Below are 26,669 nucleotides of genomic sequence, written 5' to 3'. Positions count from 1 at the left end.
GGAGAGACTGACCAGACTTATTACATTTGCATAAGAAATTACCCAAACAACAAAATTTATTAAACTTCCTTTCCTTTTAAAATTAGCAAAACACAATAAGGAACGATGGTTCCTATTATCATTTATACTTAATAGTGTACTGAAAGCAGAAAGAAAATAAATGGATGAAAAAATTCTAACAGAAACATTTTGCTGTATGTAAAGTCTGTAAGTATATTGATAGCATGCATTTGAATTGATTGTTGAATCAAATGTTCAAAGGAACGGTTGGAGAAACCTTTAAGATATCAATTATAAAAAAACATAAAGGTCAAATTCCCATAAAATTATCTGGCAAAACATGAACAAGTCCTCCATGAGGATTTTATATAGTTTTAATAAGAGATTAAAGAACACTTGAATAAGAGAAAAGGTAACCCATGCTCATGAAGGTTAAGACTTAAAATTGTAAAGATTAAACTTCTTTCAAATTGAATGCGCTCCCAGAAAAACTTTAACAAGATGCCAGCAAGAACTTGACCAATTTGTTCACATATATATGTATATATAAGCATACACACATATATATGGTTATAATAGGGGATTAGCCATGAAACCTAAAACGAAACAAGGTATCAAGATTGTTCTGCTACTTAAAAACATAAAGCTACCTTACTACAACTGTATAGTTCTAATGAGAGCATAGGCAGGCCTAGACAGACACTATCTGATGTATAGCAAAGAGAAGGGGATTTTCCAGTAAGTGTTAATAAGACCAGATATCCACATGAAAGATATAAAATATAACTGTACTTCTACTTCATTTGCACATAAAAACTAAGGCTGACTATAAAACTGCATGAAAGCAAAATACAAAAGACTTCTAGAATATAGGAGAATACCATGTAATGATCACAGGACAAGGACACATTCCTTTAAAAGACACAAGGATTAACATTTAAAAACAGCATGGCAGGGGCTCAGTGTTCACGTACTGCTCTTACAGAGTACCCAACTGGGGTTCCCAGCACCCATGTCAGGCTGCAGACTGCTTACAGCTCATAAAGGCCCTCTGATGCCTCCAGCCTCCTCAGGAACATGCTTGAGCATCTCTCTCTCTTTCTCTCTCTCTCTCTCTCTCCCTCCCTCCCTCCCTCTCATACACAAACACACACATACACACACACTTAAAACAAAGCAGACAAATCTTTTTAAAAGTTGTAAAAAACCAAGCAAACAAAACACTCCAACAGCATGTCAAATTATATTAAATTGAGTAAATCCCTCATCAAAAGTTTACTAAAAGAATTAAAAGAAAACATACAAATGAAAAAAACTTTTAGAAAAATATATAAATAACATTGAAAACCATTAAAAAAAACTCATAGTAAGAGCTGGAGAGGACAGGGTCTCCACAAGGAGAGCAACAGAACAAGAAAATTTGAACACAGGGAACTTCCCAGAGACTCATACTCCAACCAAGGACTATTCATGGAGATAACCCAGAACCCCTGCACAGATGTAGCCCAGGGCAGTTCAGAGTCCAATTGGGTTACATAGTAATGTGAAGAGGGACTGCCTCTGACATAATCTGATTGGCCTGCTCTTTGATCACCTCCCTCTGGGGGGGGGGGGGGGAGCAGCCTTACCAGGCCATAGTAGAGGACAATGCAGCCACTTTTGATGTGAACTGACAGACTAAGATCAGAAAGGAGAGGAGAACCTCCCCTATCAGTGGACTTGGGGAGTGGCATGCAAGCAGAGGGAGGAGGGAGGGTGGGATTGGGAGGAAAGGAGGGAGGGGCTTATGGGGGGATGCAGAATGAATAAAGTGTAATTGATGAAAAATTTAAAAAAAAACTCATAGAAAAATGGGTCTGAACAGAAATTTACAAATGGATATATATGTTCAATAAATGAATGAAAATGAAAAAAAATTTAATCTCACTAGCAACCCAGAAAATACAAATTAAAACCACAGAGACACTAACACACCTACAATTAAACATTAAAGACTGGCAATGCCAATACCTTGGGACAGCTGGAATTCTCACATGCTGCTGAAAAAAATGAAGGGTTGTACCACTTTTGGAAATTCGGCATGCTATCTGGCAGAGGTAATAAAAATGATTTACAGTCTCTACAGGGACCTTCACTAGTCTAATCTCTTCTCCCTGTTCTTACATTCTTGTGTAATGTCTTGCTCTTGAAGACTAGTCCTAGAGACAAGCTTTTCAGAAACTGACTGCAAACATGATATCATGCCACTTTGAAGACTAGGTTTGAAGGTTCTTACTTTCACCTTGTTGGTGCATTTCACCTTGTCCCACAATTAGGCTCCTACTGTCCATTCTCCACCAATGCCAGTCACGGCACGTCAAGTTAGACACTCCGCTTCTCAAAGTCAGGAAACGGCTTTCTTCTTCAGAGAAAAATCCAAGTTCTCATTGTGGCATATTGTGCTCTGCCTGGCCTTGCCTGTCACCTTTCTGACTTCATCCCCATGACTTTAATTCCTGTTCTCCAAATCATCCAAAGATACTTCAGCTGCTAGTGTGGGAACCACAGTCTACTGATCACCATCATGTAACCATGTATTATGTTTATGTTGTTTCTTATGCTCCTGTTATGTGTATCCTATAGTGAAATGTGAAGACAGCCATGATTTTGTGTTATGTAGAATTTCCAGGTTAAAAACCTCATGAGGAGTCTTTAGGGCTGAGTCACTGCAGCTCCTTATGGCCATCTTCCCAGCTGCCTGTGTGTGCAGCGTGATTTATGTGGTACCCAGTTCTCTCGGCTTTCCTCACCTTTTCATTGTTCAATGGAAAGGAAAGGGAACATTTCCTTTTCCCTCTGGGACTCTCAGGATGCAGCACACTGCGGTTTACTAACTTGTTTAAGGTTTTACACTCTCTCAAGAACAAGCATGTAAAATCCAAGATAAAAGACACCTTCGCTTTTATTCCCCCCCCCAAAGAAATGACTTTAAAAATATAAATTAAATAGCCAAAGTGAAAATCAACCAAATCCTTTAATCTCTTCAGAATAAAATATATTAACTGACATATATCATGCATATGATATATGCACATACATGCTAAGCTAACTAAAATATTCACAGGAAAGAATATGGTGGTGAAGAAAGAGAGACTTCTGAGTCAGAAGAACAAAAAGCTTCAGCCACAAAATCGGAAAATCTAAATGAAATGAATACCACTTACCAAAGTTAGTGGAAGGAAGGGAACCACCCACCCACAAAACCTATGATCCAAAAAATTAGCCTGCCTACAAGAAGTGTAGGAATAAAGAGAGAACAAAGATTGAGGGAATGTCCAACCAGTAACTGACCCAGCTGAGACCCACCCCCTGGTAGAGAGGCAGCCCCTGACACTATTACTGCTGCTCTGCTATGCCTGCAGACAGGAGCCCAACTTGACTGTTTTCTGGGAGGCTCCAGCCAGCAATGGATGGAGACAAATGCTGGGACTTGCAGACAAGCATGGAGTGGAGCGTTTGGGGTCCTGTGGAAGTGTTCGGGGAAAAACGGAAGGACCTGGAGGGGACAGGAACCTCACAAAAAGACCAACAGAGACAACGACCCCAGTCCCATGGGGGCTTACAGAGACTGAGACACCAACTAAGGAGCGTGCATGGTCTGGATCCCGCCCGGCTTGGTCTTCATCTAGATCACCTGATGAGTAAAGGAGGGGAGCTGTTTCTAAGATGGACTCTATTGCCTTTTTTTGGATGACTTCCCCCCCGGCAGGGCTGCCTTGCCTGGCCTTAGTGGGTGAGGATATGCTCTGTCCTGATGTGACTTGATGTGCTGGGAAGGTTGATATGGGAAGCTCCCTTTTTCTCGGGGAAAGGGAGAGACGAAGGGGGAAGAAGAAAAAGAGGGGACTTGGAAGAGAGGAGAAGGGGGGCACCTTTGGGATATAAATAAACAGAAATAAAATAAAATTTTTTTAAAGAAGCATCTTCAATGACTGTAAGCCAAATGCTCTACACAGACTGGCATCACCTCTACGAGGCTGAGGGGTCTTCATCTTTAAAGGGTGACTGTTAGATAGAAAATCTAGCAGATGTGGACAAAATACTTCGCTTGGTTGTCATCATTAAAGACATGTTCCGTAACTAATTTTCTCATTCACATCATTTCCATGTACCTAGAGTTCACTTTCAGAAAACATTATCTTTAAATTTCTTTTATGGTTGTGAGCCTAGCCTTTAATGGCTGAGCCATCTCTCCAGTGGGATACAAAGTGAATAAACTGTAATTTAAAAAAATAAATATTACAAAAACTCCTTTTTTTTTTTGCTCTATATAGAACTGTCTGCAAAAATATTAAAAGTTAATGAATAACTGTAGGCAGTTTTTAAACCTTTGCTGAAATACTCTGACGTCTGCAGAAGAGGTCATATACAGACCAGTGGCACTGTTTTGCTATTTTACTATGATACTAAGTTTTCAAACCCAACATCCAAAGGCTACCCAGACCCCCACAGACACTGTTCATTCACAGATGTATCCTAAAGATAATGTGTTCCACTGGCCTTTCTGAAACCCAATCTTGTCACAAAAAGAATACCTCGAATCTCTTAACAGACAAATTTCCGAAAAAAGACTTAATCTTGATAATGTGGGTTTTTGAAGAGTCTCCCAACGCCCTTATCCAGGACCATCACCACGGCAACTGCTCCAACAGCGGCAATGAGACACGGGCATGGCATTCTCACTTTTGATGCTGCACATTCAGGCATGACCTGATATTGCTGAAATAGAGTCTTTATTTCTGAACATTCCAAAACAGCAGTGTAGACAGTAACAAACAGTAAGTCACAGACCATAAGAAAGCATTCATTAGTGCAAATGGGTTTTGTAAAAGGTCTATCAAAAAGATTTATTTGCTTTAAAATGCATCCATTTCCAGAAGCGTTGTTAATAAAACATTACAGTTTCATCCTTTGTAATAAAGTATTGAAAATCAATTGTGTTTGAGTAGCAAACATTGCAGGTCTTAAGTGCAATGAGCTTGTGATACCATCATAAATATGAAACTCATGTAAGACAATAAATTAACAATGAAAAAGACAAGACTGTTTAACTCTGCCATCTGGCTGTCTCCTTGCAATGCTTTAGACTAAATTGTGCTCATTCAACGTAAAATTATGTCTCGAATTGTATGGTGTATTTTTGCTGACATACCCCTAGAGCTAAAAAAATAGTACCTTACCACAAAAATATTTTTATGGCACAAAATTTAACTTGTTCCATAGTGGTTCACATAGGCATAAAAAGAAATAGGCACAAAAAATAAAAATTCCTGTAAACTATAAAAAAATTAAAATTCAAACCATGTTATAGAACCTAGTTGTAAATATGCAATGTAGTAAAATCCAGAACATGTAATGGAAAGGTGTTTAGAACATGTAAGTAAAATGAACAAGGTACTTTAAAAACCTCATATGGCAAAGCATTATTGATACGTCTCAATTCTTTCAAAAAGTATTCAGGTACAGAGCAGTTCTACAAAAACTTCCTAGATCTAAGTGTAACAATACTGCAGCCACAGGTTTGAAAGCGCTGCAGTATCTCAGGCAGAGAGTAAGTGCAATCATTAGTCTCTGGTGATTGGTCCACGGGGAAATAATGCAGTACATATGCTAAAATGTGACAGGGAAAGAATATCCCAGCATCCACTGCTACCCAGCCAGCTAGGTAACACTACCCTCATTTTCACTTCTTTCCCAGTCTTCAAGGGTCCATAAAACTGCCTCAGTAGCAACCATCTCTCCAATTTCCATCCCTCAGTGTGCTGAGTGAAGACAGGGGCTTGGGGGGCTGCAGGAAGCTATGGAGAGATGAAGAGAGGAAACAGGCTGTTAATAACCCCATGAGTGACATCATCTTCTGGTCCCCTCTCCCATCCCTGCTTCTCCATCCAATACTGACAAGCTGTTGGCACTGTGACAAATGGGTATCAAGCTACACCCCTGTGGGTCCTCAGAGAACATGCCAATCTGCAGCAGAGAGCCAGAGCAGAGAGCCACATGTGTCCCATGTGCATACATTAATTTTCACTGTCAACAATATTTTAAGATTAAAAATAAAAGGTAAAATCCTTGATGGAAAAATAGCTAAAAACATAAAGCAACTTTATTAAATATATAAGCACATGCATTAATTCTTACCATTTTAAACAAAGATTTTTCTAACATGTAACAAAGAAGTTGAAAAATAATATTTAAAAAATATTTTAAAACATAATTTTGAAAAACCCAATGTTTTCTCAAGTTTAAAGAAAACAGACCCTCTCATGTTCTCTGACAGTAGCAATCTTCCTCCTTCAAGATATATAGTAAAAAAAAAAAAAGAAAAAGAAGTGTCCCCAATAATGGACATATATGTAAGTCATGTAAATTCTGTTAATGTAAATTCCGTAAGCATGCACATCTCTGCATTTAGCAAGGAAAATGAGGCATGATTTACTGTCACCAGCTGTGTCGTAAATGTGCCCTGTACAAACTTGACATTTTGAAGTTGAGAAAAACGCCTGCCTGGGCCATCTGGAACTTACGGATGCAAACTGGCCAAGTTCCTGATGAGTCAAACTGAGATGTTTTCAAACCTTGGACAGAGGTGTCACTGTGAGCACAGATCTGAAGGAGCCAGGAAACTAGCCACACAAATAACTCGGGGCATGGTTGACTAAAAGTTCCATAGAAGGGACAAGGCACAAAGCTGAGGTAAGAGACAAGGGAATGTGACTACACAGAGACACCCATCGCCTAACTGAGAAAGCGGGGTCCAGGACGTGCCCTAGAGGACGATGACCTATGATTAAATTGAGTGAGGGTGAGCTGGAGAAACTGAGTTTCCAAGTACTGTGACGTGACCTGCACAAACGTTCTCACCTTCTCACAGGCTGTGCAATTTTGCTCCGAGGCAGGTTACCCCCATTTATTGCCAGTGAAGGTCTCGGAAGCGCACTGCGGCCCAGGATCCCAGGAGCTGCGGCTTTGCTTGGCGTGGGGATGCCCGTGTTGGAATATAACTGCATGCCATTGGATGCGGGCATGCTGCTGCTGCCCTGAACGGTAGGACTCACATAGGCTGTGGCCTTCAGGGGCTGCCGCACCGGCACTGGGAAATGGCCCACGCTGTGAACTCTGTGCTGGATCTGACCTGGGGATGGAACTGTAGGAGGAAATTTGAAGATCTCTCAACTGTTCCAAGACAACTTTGTCTTTGCTGAAAAGACATTAGCATTTCTTTCAAGGTTCATTCATTCATTCATTATTTGTGTGTGTGTATGTGTGTGCGCACGTGTCTGTGTACATGCAGCAGATGGTTGTAAGCCACCTGATGTGGATCCTGGGAACTGAAGATGAGTTTTCTAGAAGACCAGTAAGTGTTCTCAACAACTGAACCATCTCTCCAGCCCCCATTAGAATTTCTTGAGAGTTTCTCTGAGAATGTGTTCACGAAAACAAAACACGGGGACAATTTAAGAGCTGTACTTACAGACAGGAAGTCAGGAGTGATGCTTGTGGGCACAAACACATCCCTTAAGTAGTATTTATTATGACACTATCTCTTATTTAAGGAGTAAACAAATTAATCTACGTAAAGCCTTAGTACCCAAAGCCCTAAGTAACCACTCAATTAAAAAAGCACCATGCTGACCTTTATAACAATGGCAAAATCTGTAAAGGGAAGGGAGCAATCCGCATAACAACCCTTTTTTGTTGAACATCATTTTACAGTCTGCAGCAATAAACAGGCAGAAATACTTAACTTTGGGCTCCTTTTCTCTAAAGATGAAGAGAAAACGTTAATTTAACAAAAACCATGGCACAGTTTTATCTTCATGCAAGTTTTTTAAGGTAATTGTTTTTAAATGAAAAAAAAAGTTAATTAAACCACAGTTAATTCGTGACTCTGGCTCAATGTCTTTTGAAGCTTGATAAGTAATAAGCCTTGAGTGTGTACACGGGTGATCTACAGTGAGCATCCCCATCTATGGATGTACAGCTCCACCAGCTCCTCACAGACTCCCACACTCCACCCAGAGGGGAGACAGCTCCAAAGACAGCACTGTCCCTCTGTCATCAGCTGCTGGCCACCCCTACACGGGAATCGCACCCTCTCTTCCTTTTCTGTGTAGCTCCTGTTAGCCAGTTTTATGAGTTTGACAGCCCCACATGCTGGGCTATTACTACGCAGTGTTCCACCGCATGGGTGTCGTAAGTGATGTGTTCTGATGGTGAAGACCAGACTGTTTCCACCGGGATTTTATGAACGTGTTTAACGTGTTTTGTTGATAAAGTCAACTTCCTGAGTTGGTTATATACAGAAGTTCCTCAACTGTTAGGATAAGTACATTCAGCACAGTCCCTGGATATAAAATCAAAACACAAAGACCAACTATACTATAAATGCCATTGTTGACAGTGACTCTTCACTGTCAACTTGGCCAGCCTAGAATCACTATGGAAACACACATCTGGTCAATGAAGGTTTTCCAGGAAGAGTTTGAGAGGAAAGACCTATCCTGAATGTGGGAGCACCATCACATCGGCTCCGGACTGCACAGAAAGGGGACAGCTGGCTGAGCCTTCAGCACTCGGTGCAGATGGAACGTGGCCAGCCACCCGCTCATGCCTTCCCACCATGATGGAGTGCAGTCTCAAACTGCCAGCGAAGATAAACTATCCCTTCCTTTCCAACCTTGGTCAGGCATTTTATTACAGAAACAAGGAAATTAATATATCAGAAAACTAGAAGAAGCTAAATTTGAAAAAAAAAACTACAAAAATAAATAATTAAGTATTTTGAAATACTTACTTTTAGAGATATAAAACCTCTCAAACAGCTATAAAACAATGCTGAGACACATTAACAATGAAAGCCTACTTCATAGCAATATAGAATACTAAAAATGCTGCTGATTCACCTAAAAGTAACCTGCAGACTCAATGAAATTCCGATTTCATTTGAAATGAAACTATGAAGCAGTTCTCAGAAACAGCCCTATTGATGAACCATGTCCCCTACAGCCAACATATGTCAAGGACCCAAATTAAAAAGAAATAATAATTAGCAGAAAAAATTAGTAAAAAAAAAAAAAATGACATCATTCTAGTTTTATAAGTGAGAAATAACAAATTAAAGACTATAATGCCTGGGTCTCCTGATTAAAAACCCAAGGTCAAGTCTCTCATGCTGCCATGCCAGTTTTCTTTACTTGCTCTCTGCCGAATCCTATGCCTTGACCCTGAAATATGGCTGTCTTAGTCAGTACTCCATCGCTGTGTGGAGACACCATGCCTATGGCAACTCTTATAAGAAAAAGCATATAACGGACTAGCTTACGATTTCAGGGGTTTAGTCTATTATCATCATGGCAGAAAGCACAGTGTCATGCAGGCAGGCGCTGGAGCAGTGAGGACTCCATCCTGATCCACAAACAGAGAGTGAGACTGGGTCTAGAAGTGGAACACCCCCAATGACACACTTCCTCCAACAGGGCCACACCTTCTAATCCTTCTAATCCTATCAAACAGTTCCACTCCCTGGTGACCAAGCATCCAAATACATGAGCGATGAGGGCCATTCTCATCCAAAGCACCACAATGACTAACCTAACACACAGTAACGCCTCTTGTTCATTGTTCTGTCTTTCTGTGAACGTGATTTTTCTATTTTCTTCAATTCTTTCCATATACTAAATAGAATCTCACTGCAAAGATTTCCCACAATCTGTCCACTATTTGTTTGATAGCTTAAGTATGAACCCAGAGATATTTATATGGAGCTATAAATTAGTATCTATTATTATTATTTATTCTGTGGCTCAAATGCCTCAGCTCTGGCCACAGACCATTTCCTTCCAACATGTTCATATCAGTTTGAGTATTTCAAAGCTAGACATTCTGAGTCATGTCCACTCCACTCTATTTTGAGTTATATTAATTTTATAGCATTCAAAAATGTTATTGTCCACACTGAGTTACAGTCAACAAAATTCCTAATCAGCTTCATATTTGCTAGTGTCAAAACATTTTATCTTGCCCTACACTTATGCTGTTAATCTTTATAACTCATATAGAGAATTTATATTTTTCCCGGCGAAATTTCTTCATGATATAATTGCCTTGCTGTCTATAAATAAATGACATAAAGTTAGCTAACAGTCTCTGTTTCACATCACTAGTGAATTCATAAACTATCCCTGCCTTTATCAGACACTTCACTAATTTAACTAACGGCCACGGCGCGCATTCATTGGTAGACTAATCTTTATTTCATTCACTACGAGTTCATTGTGTTCAGGCAATACGTCAGGTCCTGGGAACAGAAAATGAAATAAGCTAAGGTCCAAGCCCAGAAGAGCTCACAACCTTGTAAAATACAGTAATAATAAAGCATGACACGAGCTGGGCGCTCTCTATCCAAACTGCTTGGAGACAGGCATTGGATTTAGATTGAGGAATTTTCAAATAGGAGAAATATCTATCATCTATCAATCAATCACCTATTTATCACATGGGGGTTCTGATTGAATGTATGTCTGTGCATGACTAGTGTCTCAGTGCCGAAAAGAAGGCATCAGATCCCCTAGAACTAGAATTATAGGTTGTGAGCTATGATGGGGCCCTGGGGATCAAACTGGGGTTCTCAGAAAAAGCAGCCAGTTAATACTTAGCCATCTCTCCAGCCCTCAAACAATTGCGTATCCATACACATAGCTTTTCTGTTGGTTTGACCATAAAATGTCCCCTCCAGGCAGGCTCCTATGTTGAAGCCTTAGCTCCTAACTGGTGGCCTTTTTCTGAGAGGTCCTGGAAACAGGAGGCAAGGGAGCCTACCTGGAGAAGCAGGTCATGGGTCATAAATTCTGGAGGGACAAACCTTGTCCCTAAGTCCTTCCCATGCCAACTCTTCTTTGGCTACCAGACAGTCAACAACTCAATCCTCTACCTGATCTCACAGGAAGACATTTGCTGTGCTCAGACCCAGAGCAACACATCCAGCCAGTCACGTGCCACAACCCAAAACAGAACCAACACAAACTTTTCTTCCCTTTATACGGCTTCTCTTGGTTTTAGATCAGAGTGATCAAAAATGTAACAAAATATGAAAGCAGGGTGGCAGCTCTCACTTCTGACCTCGTGGTTCCTAAGCCTTTGCTCTTGGTCTGCAAGGAGGAAGTTGTGAATTTGGAAAGTGTTTGGAAAAGCAGGGAAACAAAAAAAAAAAAAAGAAAAGAGCTCCTGCAAAGCTGTTCTTTGGTGGTACAGATGGGAATGAGGACTCTTCTAAGAACCAGGCCCCTGAGCCATGGTCCAAAAGAGCTCATTTGGCTCTTCTGCTTGCTAGAAAACTGAAGTCAGTCACGTATGCAGTAGCACGCAAGAGTGATATTCACAGGGCCTCTGCCTAAGCTCTCAAAGGACAGTAAGGAAGATAGACCGGACAGTGTGTGGGAGGGCCAGAGCCTTGTAGTTGAGACTTCAGAATTACTGATGCGATAAACATGGGATATTTGCCAAGGAAACCTACAGGGAATGAGAAGAGCTAGCGCAGGGAGAAGCTTATGGTCTGCAGGCGGCAGAGCCATAGGGGCACGGCCACCCAGGCACCTCGGTGCTCGTGCACATTCTAACAGCACATGTCAGAGCGCCTGACACTGTGACAGCAGTTCCTTACCCTGCTGGGACTGGGCCTTGTCTTTGTCTACTCCTTTCTATGCCTTTTCTTTCTCCTCTGTTGTGATGGAAATGTTTATGCTGCAGCACTTGATGCTGGAAGCATGTAACCTTTTCTTGATTTCATAGTACTTCACTGCTGACACTTGGCTTAAGTCTTAGGGGGACTTTGAACTTGGGAGTTTTGAGCATGCGGCAACTGTCAAGACTACTGGAGTTCATGGAGACAGATTAAACATCTTTGGGATTATCAGGTGAACAGGAGCTGGCCAGGGGCAAGAAGCCACTTGACTACAAAAGGTCACCCACAGGCATGGGTACTGAAGCCTTGGTCACTCTTTTGCAGTGGGAGGAAGCAAGTCATGGGGTAGATCACTGAAGCAGTGTGTTAGTGTGCTCTGTCCTTGGCCCCCCCCTGCTTATCTTCCGTGTCCTCCTCCTCCACATGCCCCATGATTTTTCCCTTGTCTCAGGCCAAAGCAATAGAGCCAGCCAGCCCTGGACCAAAAAGGCCCTCTGAAAATGCAAAAGAAACACATCCTTCTTTCTTCCTTTTAAATCACCTCCCCCCAGGAACAGCAACAGAAATTCCCACTCATTACGACTGAACCAAAGTCCAAATACAAAATTTACTTATGTGCACATAACTTAATGGTAATTTTATACAACACTGTAAATATGTGTATGAAACCAAGTTTCACAGTACAGAACTTTCTGCTTAAAAGAGCCTTTGAGAGCTTAAGATCTTAGAACATATTTATTTTTGATTTCTAGGTTGAAGAAGAAAAACTGGACCAAAAATCTACCCCGCCCTCAATCTGTTCAATAGTACTCAGGATGGCCAGGAAAGCACTAAAGACTTTCCAAATGATGAAGCCTTTCGGTTCTGCTATGAAGGAAAACAGAAGAAATAAGTAAAAAGGCCAGTGGTCCATGGAGTACAGCATCTTGGTAGCTAAAAATATAGCCATGTTTGACTCTGCATTTCCGAACTGCGCTATATTGTTACTTCGCCTACTTGAAACTCTTCCTCATCAACAAAAGGGGAATGATGATGGAAGCCATGTTATAGAGTTGTTGGTAGGCTGCGTAAGATAATGGCTGTAAACCATCTGGAACGGCTCCTTACACAGACTAAATGCAGTCACGTTGTTGTTCAGAACTAGGACAGAAAGCAATAAAAGACAACCCCATGTTGGAAAGTAGACAGTATCCAAGATCGGGTTTGAGGAAGGGGGGTTTGAAAACCCCTTGAGATGTGCCTTAGGCAGCCCTCTGCAGACTCCATGCCCTCTTACAGAGTGTGAATGGGATGAGCACCTGGAACTGCCAGGTCCCCACAGCACCTGAAAGCACACGCCACTAGGGCCAACACTACACTGCTCACTGAGGGGTAAGACAGAAGAGAGTGAACAGTGCTATGGGTACGCTGCGATGGAGGGTGTAAAATTAACTTCTACACACTGAAATATATATATTCATCTTTGGAGGAAAATGCTTTCGAATAGTGAAAAACATGAGCAAAGTAACAGCTGAACCAAACTAGTGTGCTTCTCTTGAGACATGATGCCAGACTTACAGAAAGGAAGGGGAGGCTCAGCATGGGAGAGGGGTTGTATAATGGGCACGCTAGAGATTATTCGGTATGTCTCCTATAATGCTTACACTCAACTGTAACTGAGTGTAAAGGCCCCCTATCATTTCAGTGATAGCAGTTGGTAACATGGGCACTGCAGGCAATACTTGATCACACTGAAAACTAAGTTATTACACCAAGTCTCCTGGAGTATGCCTGAATGTAAAAGAAATGCTGGAGAAATACGTCATTCTCCTACTGGTGTTCCAACTCAGTGGAATTACTGGAGTCGCCACTCTGTTGTGTTATACTTACTGCAGGACGGGACCCTGGAAACCCCACTGCCAGCTCCATGCAAGCTTGAGTCGAAGCTCTGACTGCTCCTCACTGCCACAGGAGAGCTGAGGGTGCTACTGACGGCGGTGGTGCTCGGCATCCGGGCCAGGTTAGGCATACTTCTTCGTAGCTTATCTGAAAGAAGAAAGGGTTCCCCTGAGTGTCGCACCAACAGAAACATCTGCTTTCAGAGCAAATGATGAAAATGCCATTGAGGTCAGGACATAGAGAACAGCATGTCCACTACAAACAAGGGGAGAATGAACCTCTCATATGAGTGATACATTCGCTAGACTATTCTGATACACTGTTGACGAGAGAAAAATGTACATTCTAGAACAAATGAAAAAGGGCCGTCCTGATCTATTCGCTGTTTGTTACCACCCACTAAGGAGATAACACTCCATCAAATAAAATTAGAAAATGACCCTCTGGCCATTTAGAAATAAAAACACTAAAGATAAAGGTACGTGCGTGTTTAAAAAGATAAACAATATGAGACCGAACACCAAAACTTACTAAAGGTTAATAGCTCAAAATGGAATAATCAAAATTCCAATTTTAACTGTCTTAGGATAGGCTACCACTCAACAGGACCCATTAACTCCTTAAAAGTGTTAACTCTGCTGGTAAGCAAGCTGTTGTGTAAACTCAAAAGAAACCAAAAGACAGAATGACCTGATTATTTTGGTTTCTCTCCTGCTAGGTGCATCTTCGGCCACCAGGAGGCGGCAGAGAGTTACGCACAAGCAGCCTGGCTCAGATTTGAAAGCATCAAGACAAGATTAGTTCCCAGCCCTCTCACCTCAACCCTAAAGCCCCAAATTCTGAATGAGGGTCAGATTAAGCCTCCAGGGTATGGGCTCAACACCCCACACAGACTTATCTCCGACACCCTGTTCCTGCAGTTCTGTCTGTTCCCAATGGCAGGGAGTACTCGCTTACTGGACGCATTGGTCCCTCTCCTTGAACACATTTTTCCATCCCACAGAAGGAAGGAATGAAGAGAAGAAATAATATTTTATGGGGCATATGTTAAATGACAATCACTCTGTATACGTAAGGGTACCACAGGGTATGAGACCACCAGTTTCTAATTCTCACTGAGCTTATGGTTTAAACCAACATTTCTTTCTTTCTTTCTTTCTTTCTTTCTTTCTTTCTTTCTTTCTTTCTTTCTTTCTCTTTCTTTCTTTCTTTCCCTTCCTTCCTTCCTTCCTTCCTTCCTTCCTTCCTTCCTTCCTTTAATTTTAATTTTCAAGACAGGGTTTCTCTGTGTAACAAACTCTGTGTGTCCTCAACTCGCTTTGTGGACCACGCTGACCTCAAACTCACAAAGGTCCTCTTGACTCTGCCTCCTGAGTGCTGGGATTAAGGGCGTGAGCTGCCAAGCCTGGTAAAACCAACATTTCTTATCTTTAGTTCCATTATCAATCCCAGAGAGAAAAACTAAGATAAATCTAAATGCAGCTTGTCTGAAATGAAAGAAATTAAGAAACATTTTGAAAAATAGGGCTAAAGTTGTGGAAGACCTCAAACCTAGTAATGCCCAAATTTGTTGTAATGTTTTTCTTTGCTCAAATCTGTTAAGAATTCTCTTTATGAATATATACTCCGGTACGTTAGAGTGTGCAAATCAAGGAACACAGTCTCCTGGTCATTCCTTTTCAAGCTAACTCATAAACCAGCGATGTGCTCGACTCCTCAGGAAGCACTGCCTCCAACCAGGTGGCCACACAGTCTTCACCGCTTATTTTCTTTAACTGCACCTCTGTCTAGCAATGCTTTGCTCGTTGGTGTAGTTCAGTGAACAGACAGCAAGCCAAACAAGTATAAAAAGCACCTTACCTAGGAAGTATAATGAACTCCAAGGAGACATTCTAGGAAGTGCAATGATAGAGGGCCAGGACTTAAGCCAAGCGACAAACTTTTGCTAATGCGCTGAGTGATTGCTGCTCCTCCTCCACAGAGGCACTCCTCCTTACACTGATGGCTGAGGGACCTGCCACTCCCCTGAGTTCCGGCCCCTGCACAGTTCTACAGTATTCGGCCACAGCCTGTTCTTTCCGAGCTTATTTTCTTTGTTAGAGCAATTTCCCGTTACGCTCCAAGGACTCCTTCCAAAATCCCAAATGTCTAAAACCATCATAGTACCAAACCGTACAAACACTGTTTTCTTGTACATTCATACCTATGATAAAGGATTAATAAAAGCTTATAAGAAAGTCAATAATAATGTTGTTTAAAATCTATCGCTTATCAAGAGATAAGGGTTACTACCACTCTGATGAAACAGCATGACTAAAAGCAAGTTGAGGTGGAAAGGGTTTATTTTTGGCTCACACTTCCACAGCACCGTTCATCACTGAAGGAAGTCAGGACAGAAACACAAACAGGGCAGGAACCTGGAGGCAGGAGCTGATGCAGAGGCCATGGAGGGTGCTGCTTCCCAGCTTGCTTCCCCTGGCTTGCTCAACCTGCTTTCTTATAGAACCCCACACTGTATGCCCGGGATGGCACCATTCACAATGGACTGGGCCCTCCCCCAACAATCACTGAGAAAATGCCCCACAGGCGTCCCTATAGCCAGTCTTACAGGAGCATTTTCTCAGTGAGGCTCCCTCTTCACCAGTTGTTCTACCTTGTGTCATGTTGCCATAAAACTAGATGACACAGTTCATTTCTGATAGTTTCCATCTAATAGCTTCTGACCTTGGTAAACAGGGTAACAAAGCACAGACAACGAAACCTCAGATTAAGGGAAGACTATCTCCTTGAGGCTTCCCCTGGGCTCCCGATAGTTGAAAGTAAGCCCGGGGTTTCACATGAGCAACGGCACTCCACCAATGAGCTGCACCCCTAGCCCTACTTGAGGCCTATTTTTAATAGTATATTGCCCAGTTTCTATAGTCCCTAGCCCCATACAGCAGGCATGTAATATATTCAACACAGTGTGTGTGTGTGTGTGTGTGTGTGTGTGTGTGTGTGTAGCATGTGTGATAAAAGCAAGAACTTAAAAGAAGGTATAACCCCTCAGAACTCACAGCTAGATCTCTTGAACACAAACCTGGTGTGAAGAAGTACTTAGGTCAATATGACACTAAACTATTTTGACTACGTGTATTTTTCAATAACATAGAGGCAGAGGAAAACTATCATATTCTATTAATTAGAAATCTGAGCTTCTGTATCTTAAAAATTTAACTCCAGGGGCTGATAGTGTGGCTCAATGGTAGAACAATTTGCCTAGCACAGATTAATCCCTGAGTTAAATCTCCAGTGCTATACGTTAATACAAATTAAAATGCATTTATTTTAAAAAATTTACCATAAATGTTTTCCATATAGCAAAATTAAAAATTGCGCTATGATTACATGTGTGTTTTCTTCCCGGAGCCACCAGCTGCTTTCGCTCTGCCACAGTCGGTTCATCATAGCATATCCATTTGTTTGCTCTCAGCAGTGTAAAAGCTCAGACACTCTTTGATACTTTAGCCCTAAATGCACATGGATCTGCAGGATGAAGAAATGTCTATGGAATCGGAATACCTTTTATCACATTTAAGCACAGTAACATCATAACTCATAAGGGAAAATTTCCAAACATCCCAAGAATGTCATTTGTTACATCCCCCCCCCCCAAAAAAAAAACACGATATAGGGAAGGTACATACATTAATCTCCATTAATCCAGACACACTGATCTTGAAAAGCAGTCTTTGCTTGTACTTGGTACCAAGTCAATTTGCTAACACCCTAACCCTGGAACACACTAATAAGCCGTCCAAATATAAATACTTAGAGGACTCTTCCAATGAGCTGTGATCTCTGGCTGAATCAGACCATCTGGAAACGTGGTTCACTTCCCTGGCAAACAATCTGGAATACATTCATAGTAATACACATTTTCAAGTCCAAGGACTGAAAAGCCATTGCTTTTTCCCAATTCCATCTTCCTAAGAAATCAGAAATTTCACTTTCAAGGACCAATATACAACAAAACATGGAAGAAACCACGAGAAGAGTTCACATGCAGGGGGCAGCAAGACTCAGACTTCTCAGGAACCAAGGAGACACTAGTCACCTGCCAGTCCACACAGACCCATAGACGGTCCCTGCTACCAACGGTTGTGGCACACCACCAAAACCCTACAGCGCACGGGAAAGGCAGGAAAAATCTGCAAAGCTTACTTTGGTTATCTGACAAGTAGAGACCCCAAAACGTGTTAAGAACTTGTATAAGCTATCTCTTTTCAAACTAGACAGTGTAGGAGCCACAAAAATAATAACTTTTAAAAATCTGTTTCTACCTTTTTAAACTCTTGTTCTTTTGTTTAAGTTGTGGTTTTGGTTGCTTGAGGTAAATTCACTATGTAGGCTTGGCTGACCTAGAACTCACCATGCAGACCAAGCAGGACCTGAACTTAAAGATCCACCTGCCTCTGCCTCCCCAGTGTTGGGATTAAAGGCACATACACCACCATGACAGTTTGGTTTAGCTTGAGTGAGCTATATTTATTTTGTCAGATTATATAAAACTCAGTATATTTAATATATATATAATATTTTATTTATTCTTAAATTATTTCATACCCATATGTTTCTTTATCATATCTGCTCCCCCTTTCCTGCTCTAATTTATTTCTAGGAGCCCCCAGCAATCTCCCTTCCAACTTTTTGTGCTCTTTTAAAATTTTTATTATTATTTTAAAAAATATATCGAAGAGCTAATAATTATTTCCTCCCATCTATATTGTCTTAGTACTTGAGAAAAACATTGAATACTCTCAAAGCTACCGTTTTCTCCCATAAGCTGCTTCGACTAACATTGAAGGCTCAGATATCTGAGCCATATGTTTAAAAATGTTCAAAAAGTGGAGGTGGAGTGGGAAATTTTATTCAGCACATCTACTCCAGGCAATGCAGTATTCATTATTTAATTTATGCCTATAACATATTTAAATTTGGAGAAAACACAGCAGATAGCTTGATGTGAAATTACAGTGATGTTTTCTGAGAGTTAGATGTCATCTTTTCTTTGTTTTACAGCTAAGAAACCCAAAGCTTTAGAGACCTGACGCTTCAGCTTGAACGAGCTGAGTGGGAGGACAGGACTGGAACTCAGGGCCTTCTGACTTCGGAGCCTGTGCTCTCAGCCATGAAGCTGATTAGTCAGAAGTATATCAAGAAATTTACCTTTGTCTTCCATGTCCCTTCATGCGCAGACACTTAAGAAAAACAAAACTACCACAACTAGGCCCTAGTCTGCAATGTGCGTCCATTTCTCTGTGAGCAGCATCATAGCAGGCTGGGCTTCAGGAAAACCTAGTCCTTCCCAAATGGTGTTTGATGAAAGGATCATCACTTTTCCAAGGCAGAACAAACAGTGGTAGAGCGCAATCCCACCGACAATACCAACAACACCAAGATGAAGAGCAGTGCCTGCAGGACAAACTCAACTGAGGGTCTTGAAAATGCTTCCGGTAGCAGCCCAGGTGTTCATCTTCCAGCTGCAGCACGGTGCCACGGCATGCAGTAAGCATGCAGCATGTGGCAACATCTGGCTGCATTAGGAGCTTTAAGACGCTAGCTCTAAGACTTTCTTCAGCCAGCACTCTCAAAACCTGAGTGTATTAACAGATATTCAGAATGCAATGCCTTCAAATGAACTTTTGGTTTGCAGGAATAATATAACTATGGAGGGGGAAAAGGTGAAAACTAAAAATGTGTAACATTCGATCACTAATCCAATCTGTATTCACCCTAGTGACATTTTAAAAGACCATTTACCTACTGCTAGACTTTGAGAAATGGCGTGATTTAATAATTAAAGGTTGTAACTATCTCCGTCCAGAACAGTTGAGTAGTTCTTGCAGTTTTCTAGGTTCTGCATGGAGGTCTTGGCTGATCTCAACACAAAGGAACACCAGCCTTGGGTTGTTACATGACTGCTCTCTCTGTGGCTCTTGATAGAGTCTAATTCACAGTGTCTAATTCCTTGGAATATGAAGAAAAGGAGAGTGAAAAATGTGAGGAACTGTAACCCACACTGACATTACAGATCAATTTCTCATTAACACATCAAACAGCTGTCTCCCCAAAACTGCTGCAATATTAATGAGAAGTTAGGAATTAGAAACACGCTTCCCCCCCTCCTAAATTCAACTGTGCAAGGGCAACATGATCCCAAAGATTCATTGCCAACACTTACTTTCACACTAAGCTCAAAACCCACAGTAAGAGGCTACTGATGCTAGGGAAGAAACAGGGGCCTTTAACTATGTGGAGCTCAGCCAAGGAGCCCTCAGCCTGCACAATTCTGCCGCCCTATAGCAGACAAGCAGCAACACAAAGATCTCCACACTAAGGACCTGACTTCAGATCACCCAGCCCCCACATAAAAAGAATTCCTACAATGTGAGCTCTGGGAAAGCAGACAGGATGAACCCCGAGGCTTGCCAGCCAGCCAGGATGGCTGTATAGCAAGCCCCAGATTCAGGAGGATAGCCGGTCTCCAAAAATGTGTGTGTGTGTGTGTGTCTGCATGCATACTGTAAACACAAAAATAGACAAGAAGATCTCCATACCTGAATGTATAGAGATCTCATACCTCATTCTAAGACAGAATCACCATGATAATTTTCCTGAAGTCAGAAATCTCTAAAGCTGAGACATTGCTAGAAAGTAGTCAATTTTAGATGTCAGTTTAGGCCACACTGATAAGGACGTGAGGATGAACTTGGATCTGAGAAACACTTGCCAAAGGTTTGCTGGCTGGAAACAGAACCTACCTGCATTGGTCCTATTTGGTTGCTGATCTGGAGTTTGGGCTTGAGGTGAATAATACTGTGGCTGCTGGAAGTTATTTGAAGGAAAATACTGGGAACTGGGGCTCCGCCTACAATCCCGAATGCTGGAGAAAGTCTGTGAGTGGGGAATTCCTCTTTGGAAGGGTGAACACCTCGGAAGACGAGGCTGAGGTGGTGGCAGGTGATCAAACTCTTCCTCGTCCTCCAGGCTGTACCGATCGTATTCTTGGTCACTACATGTCCCTTTCTTTCCTGAACTCAGTGACACGCTGGAGCTGTGTCTGGATACAGATGCTGACGTGGAAGCATAGTCTTGCCTGAGACCTAGGGAAACAAACAGTGCTTTATGAGGCAGTTCAGAGGCGCTAACATTAAACTACCATTTCCACTGTTATTTTAAAGTGACAATAAATCACTCAAACAAGAACATAACATTTTGTTGAAGGTTACTAAATACTCCCAACACAAACAATAAAACATACATTTATATACCAAACACATATCTAACGTTAGGTCAGTCAACGTTGAAAAAAACGCAGCTCCTCCAATAAAGACACAAAGCCTTTCTGCTGTGGCCAGAAACCATCTGCTATGAAATTCTCTGAATTTTATCCCTTTTCAAGTTTGAAAATAATTAGGAAAACAGACTTTAGGAAGGAAGAGTCATTATAACTATAGTTTCCTGTAAGCTGGAAGAATTAAAAAAACCCAAACCCCTGACCAAGTAAGGTCCTGCCACTTCCACCGACATTCAGGGCTAAGAAGGAAGTTTAAAACCTGAGGTGCAAATGTCTTCTAACCAGGCCATCCCTCACCTTCTTTATGCTACTAGCTATTAATTTCTTCAAAGTATAACGGTGTTTCAACACTTTAGTAGCTTTAGGCCATCCTAAATAGCAACCACCCCAAAGACAGTCACACTGCAAGCTTTTCATTGTTAATACTGTCCATTGCAAATTTTTAAAGCAGTCTCTCCATAATTACCTATCTGAAGCTGGCCTCCAGTCTTTCCCAGCATGTTTCAGACTCAGCACTTAAATTCACCATTAAGGACACACAGTAAGTAGCTTGTTCCTCAACGTGCATCTCATCAAGTCCTCCACGAGTGTTACCGTGTGTTTTCCGGTACTCTCGACTAATGGTAAAAGGGGAGGCTCGGTATGCTTAACGATTTTCCCTGTGCTGGACTGAAAAGGTAACCCCCAAACAAGCTCTGCCCAGTTCTGTGATGTCCACCTGACTATAGTCTTGACAGATAGTGCCAACACTGCTCAAGTACTTCACACATAGATTACTCGGCAAAGTGCTCTGTTTCCAGTAGCCGCCCACAGTTACTTAGCGTAAAGCATGTCAGTGCATTTTAATTGAAATGTTTAAAGATTACTAGAAGATTCCTACAGAGGCCTCGGAAGCAATACCAGCACCTCCCTCAGCGTCCAACAGGTTTGCACATTTGCTGACTGGCATAACAATAAGTATGTTCACAGTGATATAATCCACCCATTCTAGTCAGTTCTTTCATTTACTTATGTATGTACAGGTTAATATTAAGTTACTTGTAATTTTACCAGCTTTTATGCCATTCACAATACCAAACAGCTCTACCCCATAAAACCCTTTGTGTTACCCCATTAGAAGCACATGCTCTACCATCTTCTTTCCAGCCCCACCCTACCCACCAATCTGGCCTACACTTCAAGTTCTATTCCTTCAAGGGATTACAAAAATAGAATTACAATGCATACAACCTTGTGATCCCTTTTCTCACTTTTATGACTTCCTCAAGCTCAACCAAGATGCCCTTTTAATAGCTTGTTCCTGTTTACAGATGAGTAACACTCCTTGATACAGATCTACCACACTTAGTTAGCCATTCATTACAGAAGGGCGTCTCAACCACCCCGCCTCCAGGTCATTGTGCTTCCTCTTCACTGTCCCTGACTCCTCTTCACTGTGCTTCCTCTTCACCCTGCTTCCTCCTCACTCTCCCTGCTTCCTCCTCACTCTCCTGGCTTCCAGCTTGCTGTGGAAGAAGATATGATCTCTCAGCTTCCTTCTCTGGCCACCAGGCCTGCTGCCTGCTGTCATGCCTCCACCATGCCATGATGGACTCTCTCACCACTCCTTACCAATCAGCAAACATAAACTTCCTCTTCCTTAGTTGCCTGTGCTCACGGTGTTCACAGCCGAAAAGTGACTAATCCAGAGACTATTGCAAATGAAGATGCTGAGAATGTCTGGTACAGAGTTTTACCTGAACGCACATTTCTGCTACTATGAGAGACATGCTCAAGAATGCCTACAACCTTCAGAGACCAGTGTGACACTGAGAGCACACCTGATACCTAAAGTGCTCTTGAGCGACTGAGGAACACGCAACTCTTCCAACTACAAAGCAAGAGCCCAGTTCTCTGCCCGCTCCCATCACTTATGGTCCAAGTGGGGGCCTTGTCCCTCGGTTAAAAAGAACATACTCTCTTCTTGCAGCCGAGCCATGATCTGAACATCAGTGAGGTCCTGTAACTTATATCCCATGGATATGGAATCATCCTCCAATTCGGAAGTACTCAGCTCACTGTCAATAGACGACTGCGGGCTGAGAGGAGAGCCTCTGGAGGTGTAACCTAAAACACAGAGGAAACCTGTTATTATTTATGGAAATGGTAAGTACACATGCATTATGATTCATATACAAGTAGCATTTTCTTGTTTATATCTCACAAAAGACTGACATGTCGCCATTTGGCAATAATACATTTTTACATGTTCATAATTCATAAGTATGAGGCAACTTGGTCACTTTTTTTTTTCAAAGCCAACTTCTAGAATGAAAAAAAAAATTATTCTGTACTCTCCACTAAAAAATTAATGCCAAAATCTAAGGGTGTGGTGTTTGCGCGCATATATAGTATACATATTTATACTATGTTTCCATGTAGTGCCATACATGGAAAATGCCATGCATGAAAGACACATTTATGTAAAACCATATATAGAACTCCATAATAAAGTGAGTGATCATAAGAGACTTGCTGATGCCAGGTGAAAAATAATTGGTGGGTTAGGATAAATGAATCAAAGAAGAACAGAGCTGGATGAAAGGCTGTTATTGGGCTGGATTCATACCAGTGCTGAGACAAAAAAAAAAAAAAAAAAAAAAAAAAAAAAGCAATGGTGACATTCTAATCTCGTAAAACTCTAATACAACCATTTCTTCTCCTGAGGCCTGGATTTAGAAAGCGAACAGAGAACACCAACCCTTTAGAAAATGACATCAAGTCATGCAATCCTGAAATCAGTACAGAACTACCTAGACTGTGCTCCTGTCAAGCACTTTGGAAACACACCTAAGTGTGCATTTTTGCTAAAGAGTACTGACGTTCTACTGAGCACAACGGAGACAAAACAGTAGGTAAGCACACGCAGCAGGTGCTCGCTGTGCCCAGAGTGAGGTGCGGTGTAACCTCAGCCACACTAAGCCATCCACAGGCTCTCCCACAGCAGGTGGACACGTGAGGCGTGGATCAAGGCTAAGTAGCAAAGCAAGCAGCAGGTCAGGAACTGAAGTATTACCTGTTCTTTCAGGTGTTAGTATTGCTTTGCTGGAGGATTTAGAGGAGCTGGGAGTACTAATGCCATTGCTATAAGGGCTGAGTCTTGCAACAGGACTATAAGGGAAAGCCAGGGAGGCAGGTGAAGAGAAGAGATTCCGCCATCGGCTCGCTGTCACAGAAGCAAAAACAGCAGTGGTTAGCTCTACACAGGCAGACGCTGGCTCCTCAGAGGGGAAGAAGGGGGAGGTGTTTTTTAAGAAAGGAAAACAAAACAATTTTTCATATGCTAACTGACTTCCATTGCTCTATGGGAAAAATATGTAAAAATAGGCCATTTATGAGTGAGGCCCCATTCACACAAGTACTGAGATATATCAAAGCTGCCTCACTCTGACTACATATAATACGCCTGAATAAAAAGGAAAATTTAGTTTCTACATTAGAAATAGTTTCCACTTCTGAATAAAAATTGTTTTATGTTATAAAACATAATATCAAAGGGGAAAAAACAAAACTGAAAACCTTGAAGTTTCTAGAAGTTTGAGGGCATGTTCTTAATATAAACCATTTGGGGCCCTAAAGAACTGTTTGGTTCACGTTCAGTGCAGTTCATCTCAGAATACACTGATAAGTAACAGCACGCAGATGAGTCTAGAGAGAGTGCGTATTGCTCCTGCAGAGACCCTGTGTTTCCAGCACCCACATGGTGGCTGACCACCACCCGTAACTCCAGTTCTTGGGAAAGAGGTTCTGAGCTCCATGGGCACTGCGCATACACACAAGCAGGAGAAACACGCACCAGTTAAACAAATCTATTTTATTTTATATAGAAATTTGGATTTGGATGCCAATATAAACTCGTAATGACTATTGTGTTTCCAAAGGCTCTGAAGACAAGCTTTGGGTGAAGGGACATGAACTGTAGAAAGCCGTCCACCCCAACACATCATGACAGCCAGATTGGACAGCAGTGGTGGAGACTATCAATGATTGCCTTTCTTTTCTTTTCTTTTTTGTTTGTTCATTTTGTTTTGTTTTTTTCAAGACAGGGTTTCTCTGAGTAGCCTTGTCTGTCCTGGACTTGCTTTGCCGACCAGGCTGGCCTTGAACTCATGGAGATCTTCCTGCTTCTACCTCTCTGAGTACTGGGATTAAAGATTTGTGCCACCATACCTGGCTGCCTTTATTTTACAAGAATCTGCAGATTTTCTGCAGAGAACAAATATTATGCATGTAATTTTAAAGGCACATTATCATATTAATATTTAATGCTATCTTTATACAAAATTGAAAAAAAAACAAAGGAATTGTGCCTACAATCACTATATAATCTAAGTCTTCAGTTATGCACATATCCTAATTGGCTTATTTTCCTCATCCAAAAGTACCTCCTCCTTGTGAATTTTAAGTTCATGAAAAAGGCCCTACATTAAAAAAAACAAAACAAAACAAAACAAAACCTCTTTAATGAATCACAAGCATCATTTCCTTCCTCCTCATATCAAACAAATCATTATGGTTGTCAAATATCTACTTTTCCCAAAGGTAAACACTTTTCCCAAAGGCAGACAGAAGTGAGAAGAAAGAAGAAATAGAAACAGTATCAGTCAGGTTACATTTCACTCTGAGAAATAATGTAGTTTACATTTTCTAAACATTGACATAACTTAAAGAAATGGGAAAATAAAACCCAAGAAAGAAAAAAAGAAGAGAAAAGACTAACCATGAGAAGCGTCCCCTGGCCTTTCTAAGGTGAGTGCTCCTGAGCCTTCACCCACCATGAAAAGTGCTTAAAATGCCCCCCCCCCCGGGGTGGGGGAAATGGTGGATGTGGCCCATCAAGTAAACAGTGAGCTGTAAAGGTGAGATGCTGCTGGCCCTTGAGGAGCCCACTAAGGCCCTTTAAAAGAGTAGAGTGTTTCCTCCTTAGTCCAGGCTTAAGGCATGAGTTCTACTTCAGTTGTATAAATTCACTTCCTAGATAAGTGAGAAAAGCAGCAAAGCAACTATGTTCACAATAACATATTCGGAATCCTCAGGCAGTCTGGAGAGTCTCTGGTTCCTGACATGGGTCCTGTGTGTCCCTCATTCAACCTGTGTATCTGTGCTTCAGCGGTTCTTACTCTGAGCCAGAGTAGAGATGGACTCTAAGAATCTCTTCTCTGACCCCGCCCCCCAAATTTACTGCAAAACCGCAGTTAACACACACACTAGGGAGCTGTTCTTAGCACCCTCAATCTCTTACATGGTGTCTGTCTTCACAAATTCTCTAGAGAAAAAAAGCAATCTCAATAGTTCTTTGTGACTGCTAACTTGGTTGACAGACAATGATATTTTATATGAGTTTGATCTCTTGCCAGACAAATTACAGTGACTTTGTGTTCTCACCCACAGATGCAGAGGACAAGACATCACAAGTAAACAGCACACATTATTCTGCACAATAACTACAGTGACCCAGCCTTCCTGCACAATGGCACAGTTATTGCAGCTATGACAGCACGATCCCAACTAGGAACACAGATAGCATCCATTGCAAGAAAGGGCATTTTATATTGTTCTCCAGCAAGCAGCAAGGCTTCAGGGAGAGGGGGGAGAATTATTGTAGAGGCAATCTCACAGAACAATGTTGCTCTGTTAGTGCCCAAGGCTATGATGGGGAGGCGAGGGAAGGCAGCAAGAGGCGGAAGGGGCGCT

The 26,669-nt window shown here is 41.7% G+C and overlaps 1 protein-coding gene across 2 annotated transcripts in view; it reads right to left on the bottom strand.

The window, feature by feature from the left end:
• Positions 1–4,860: 4,860 nt before the first annotated feature.
• Positions 4,861–26,669, bottom strand: part of Slain1 (SLAIN motif family member 1) — a 51,868-nt gene continuing 30,059 nt past the window's right edge. The window contains exons 3-8 of one of the 2 annotated variants that reach the window (XM_060391569.1): positions 23,992–24,141; positions 22,893–23,042; positions 20,401–20,742; positions 13,589–13,744; positions 6,901–7,183; positions 4,861–5,837 (exon numbers count right to left, since the gene is read on the bottom strand). In XM_060391569.1, coding sequence (XP_060247552.1) covers positions 5,762–5,837; positions 6,901–7,183; positions 13,589–13,744; positions 20,401–20,742; positions 22,893–23,042; positions 23,992–24,141 — 1,157 coding nt within the window. In that variant the 3' untranslated portion in view covers positions 4,861–5,761. The remainder of the gene's footprint in view (positions 5,838–6,900; positions 7,184–13,588; positions 13,745–20,400; positions 20,743–22,892; positions 23,043–23,991; positions 24,142–26,669) is intronic. The other variant, XM_021626231.2, reaches the window with a different exon arrangement.

The sequence above is a fragment of the Meriones unguiculatus genome, chromosome 9, assembly GCF_030254825.1.
Source record: "Meriones unguiculatus strain TT.TT164.6M chromosome 9, Bangor_MerUng_6.1, whole genome shotgun sequence".
NCBI lineage: Eukaryota > Metazoa > Chordata > Mammalia > Rodentia > Muridae > Meriones > Meriones unguiculatus.
The sequence above is the reverse complement of the archived record's forward strand: the minus strand, read 5'-3'. Positions and strand labels throughout refer to the sequence as shown.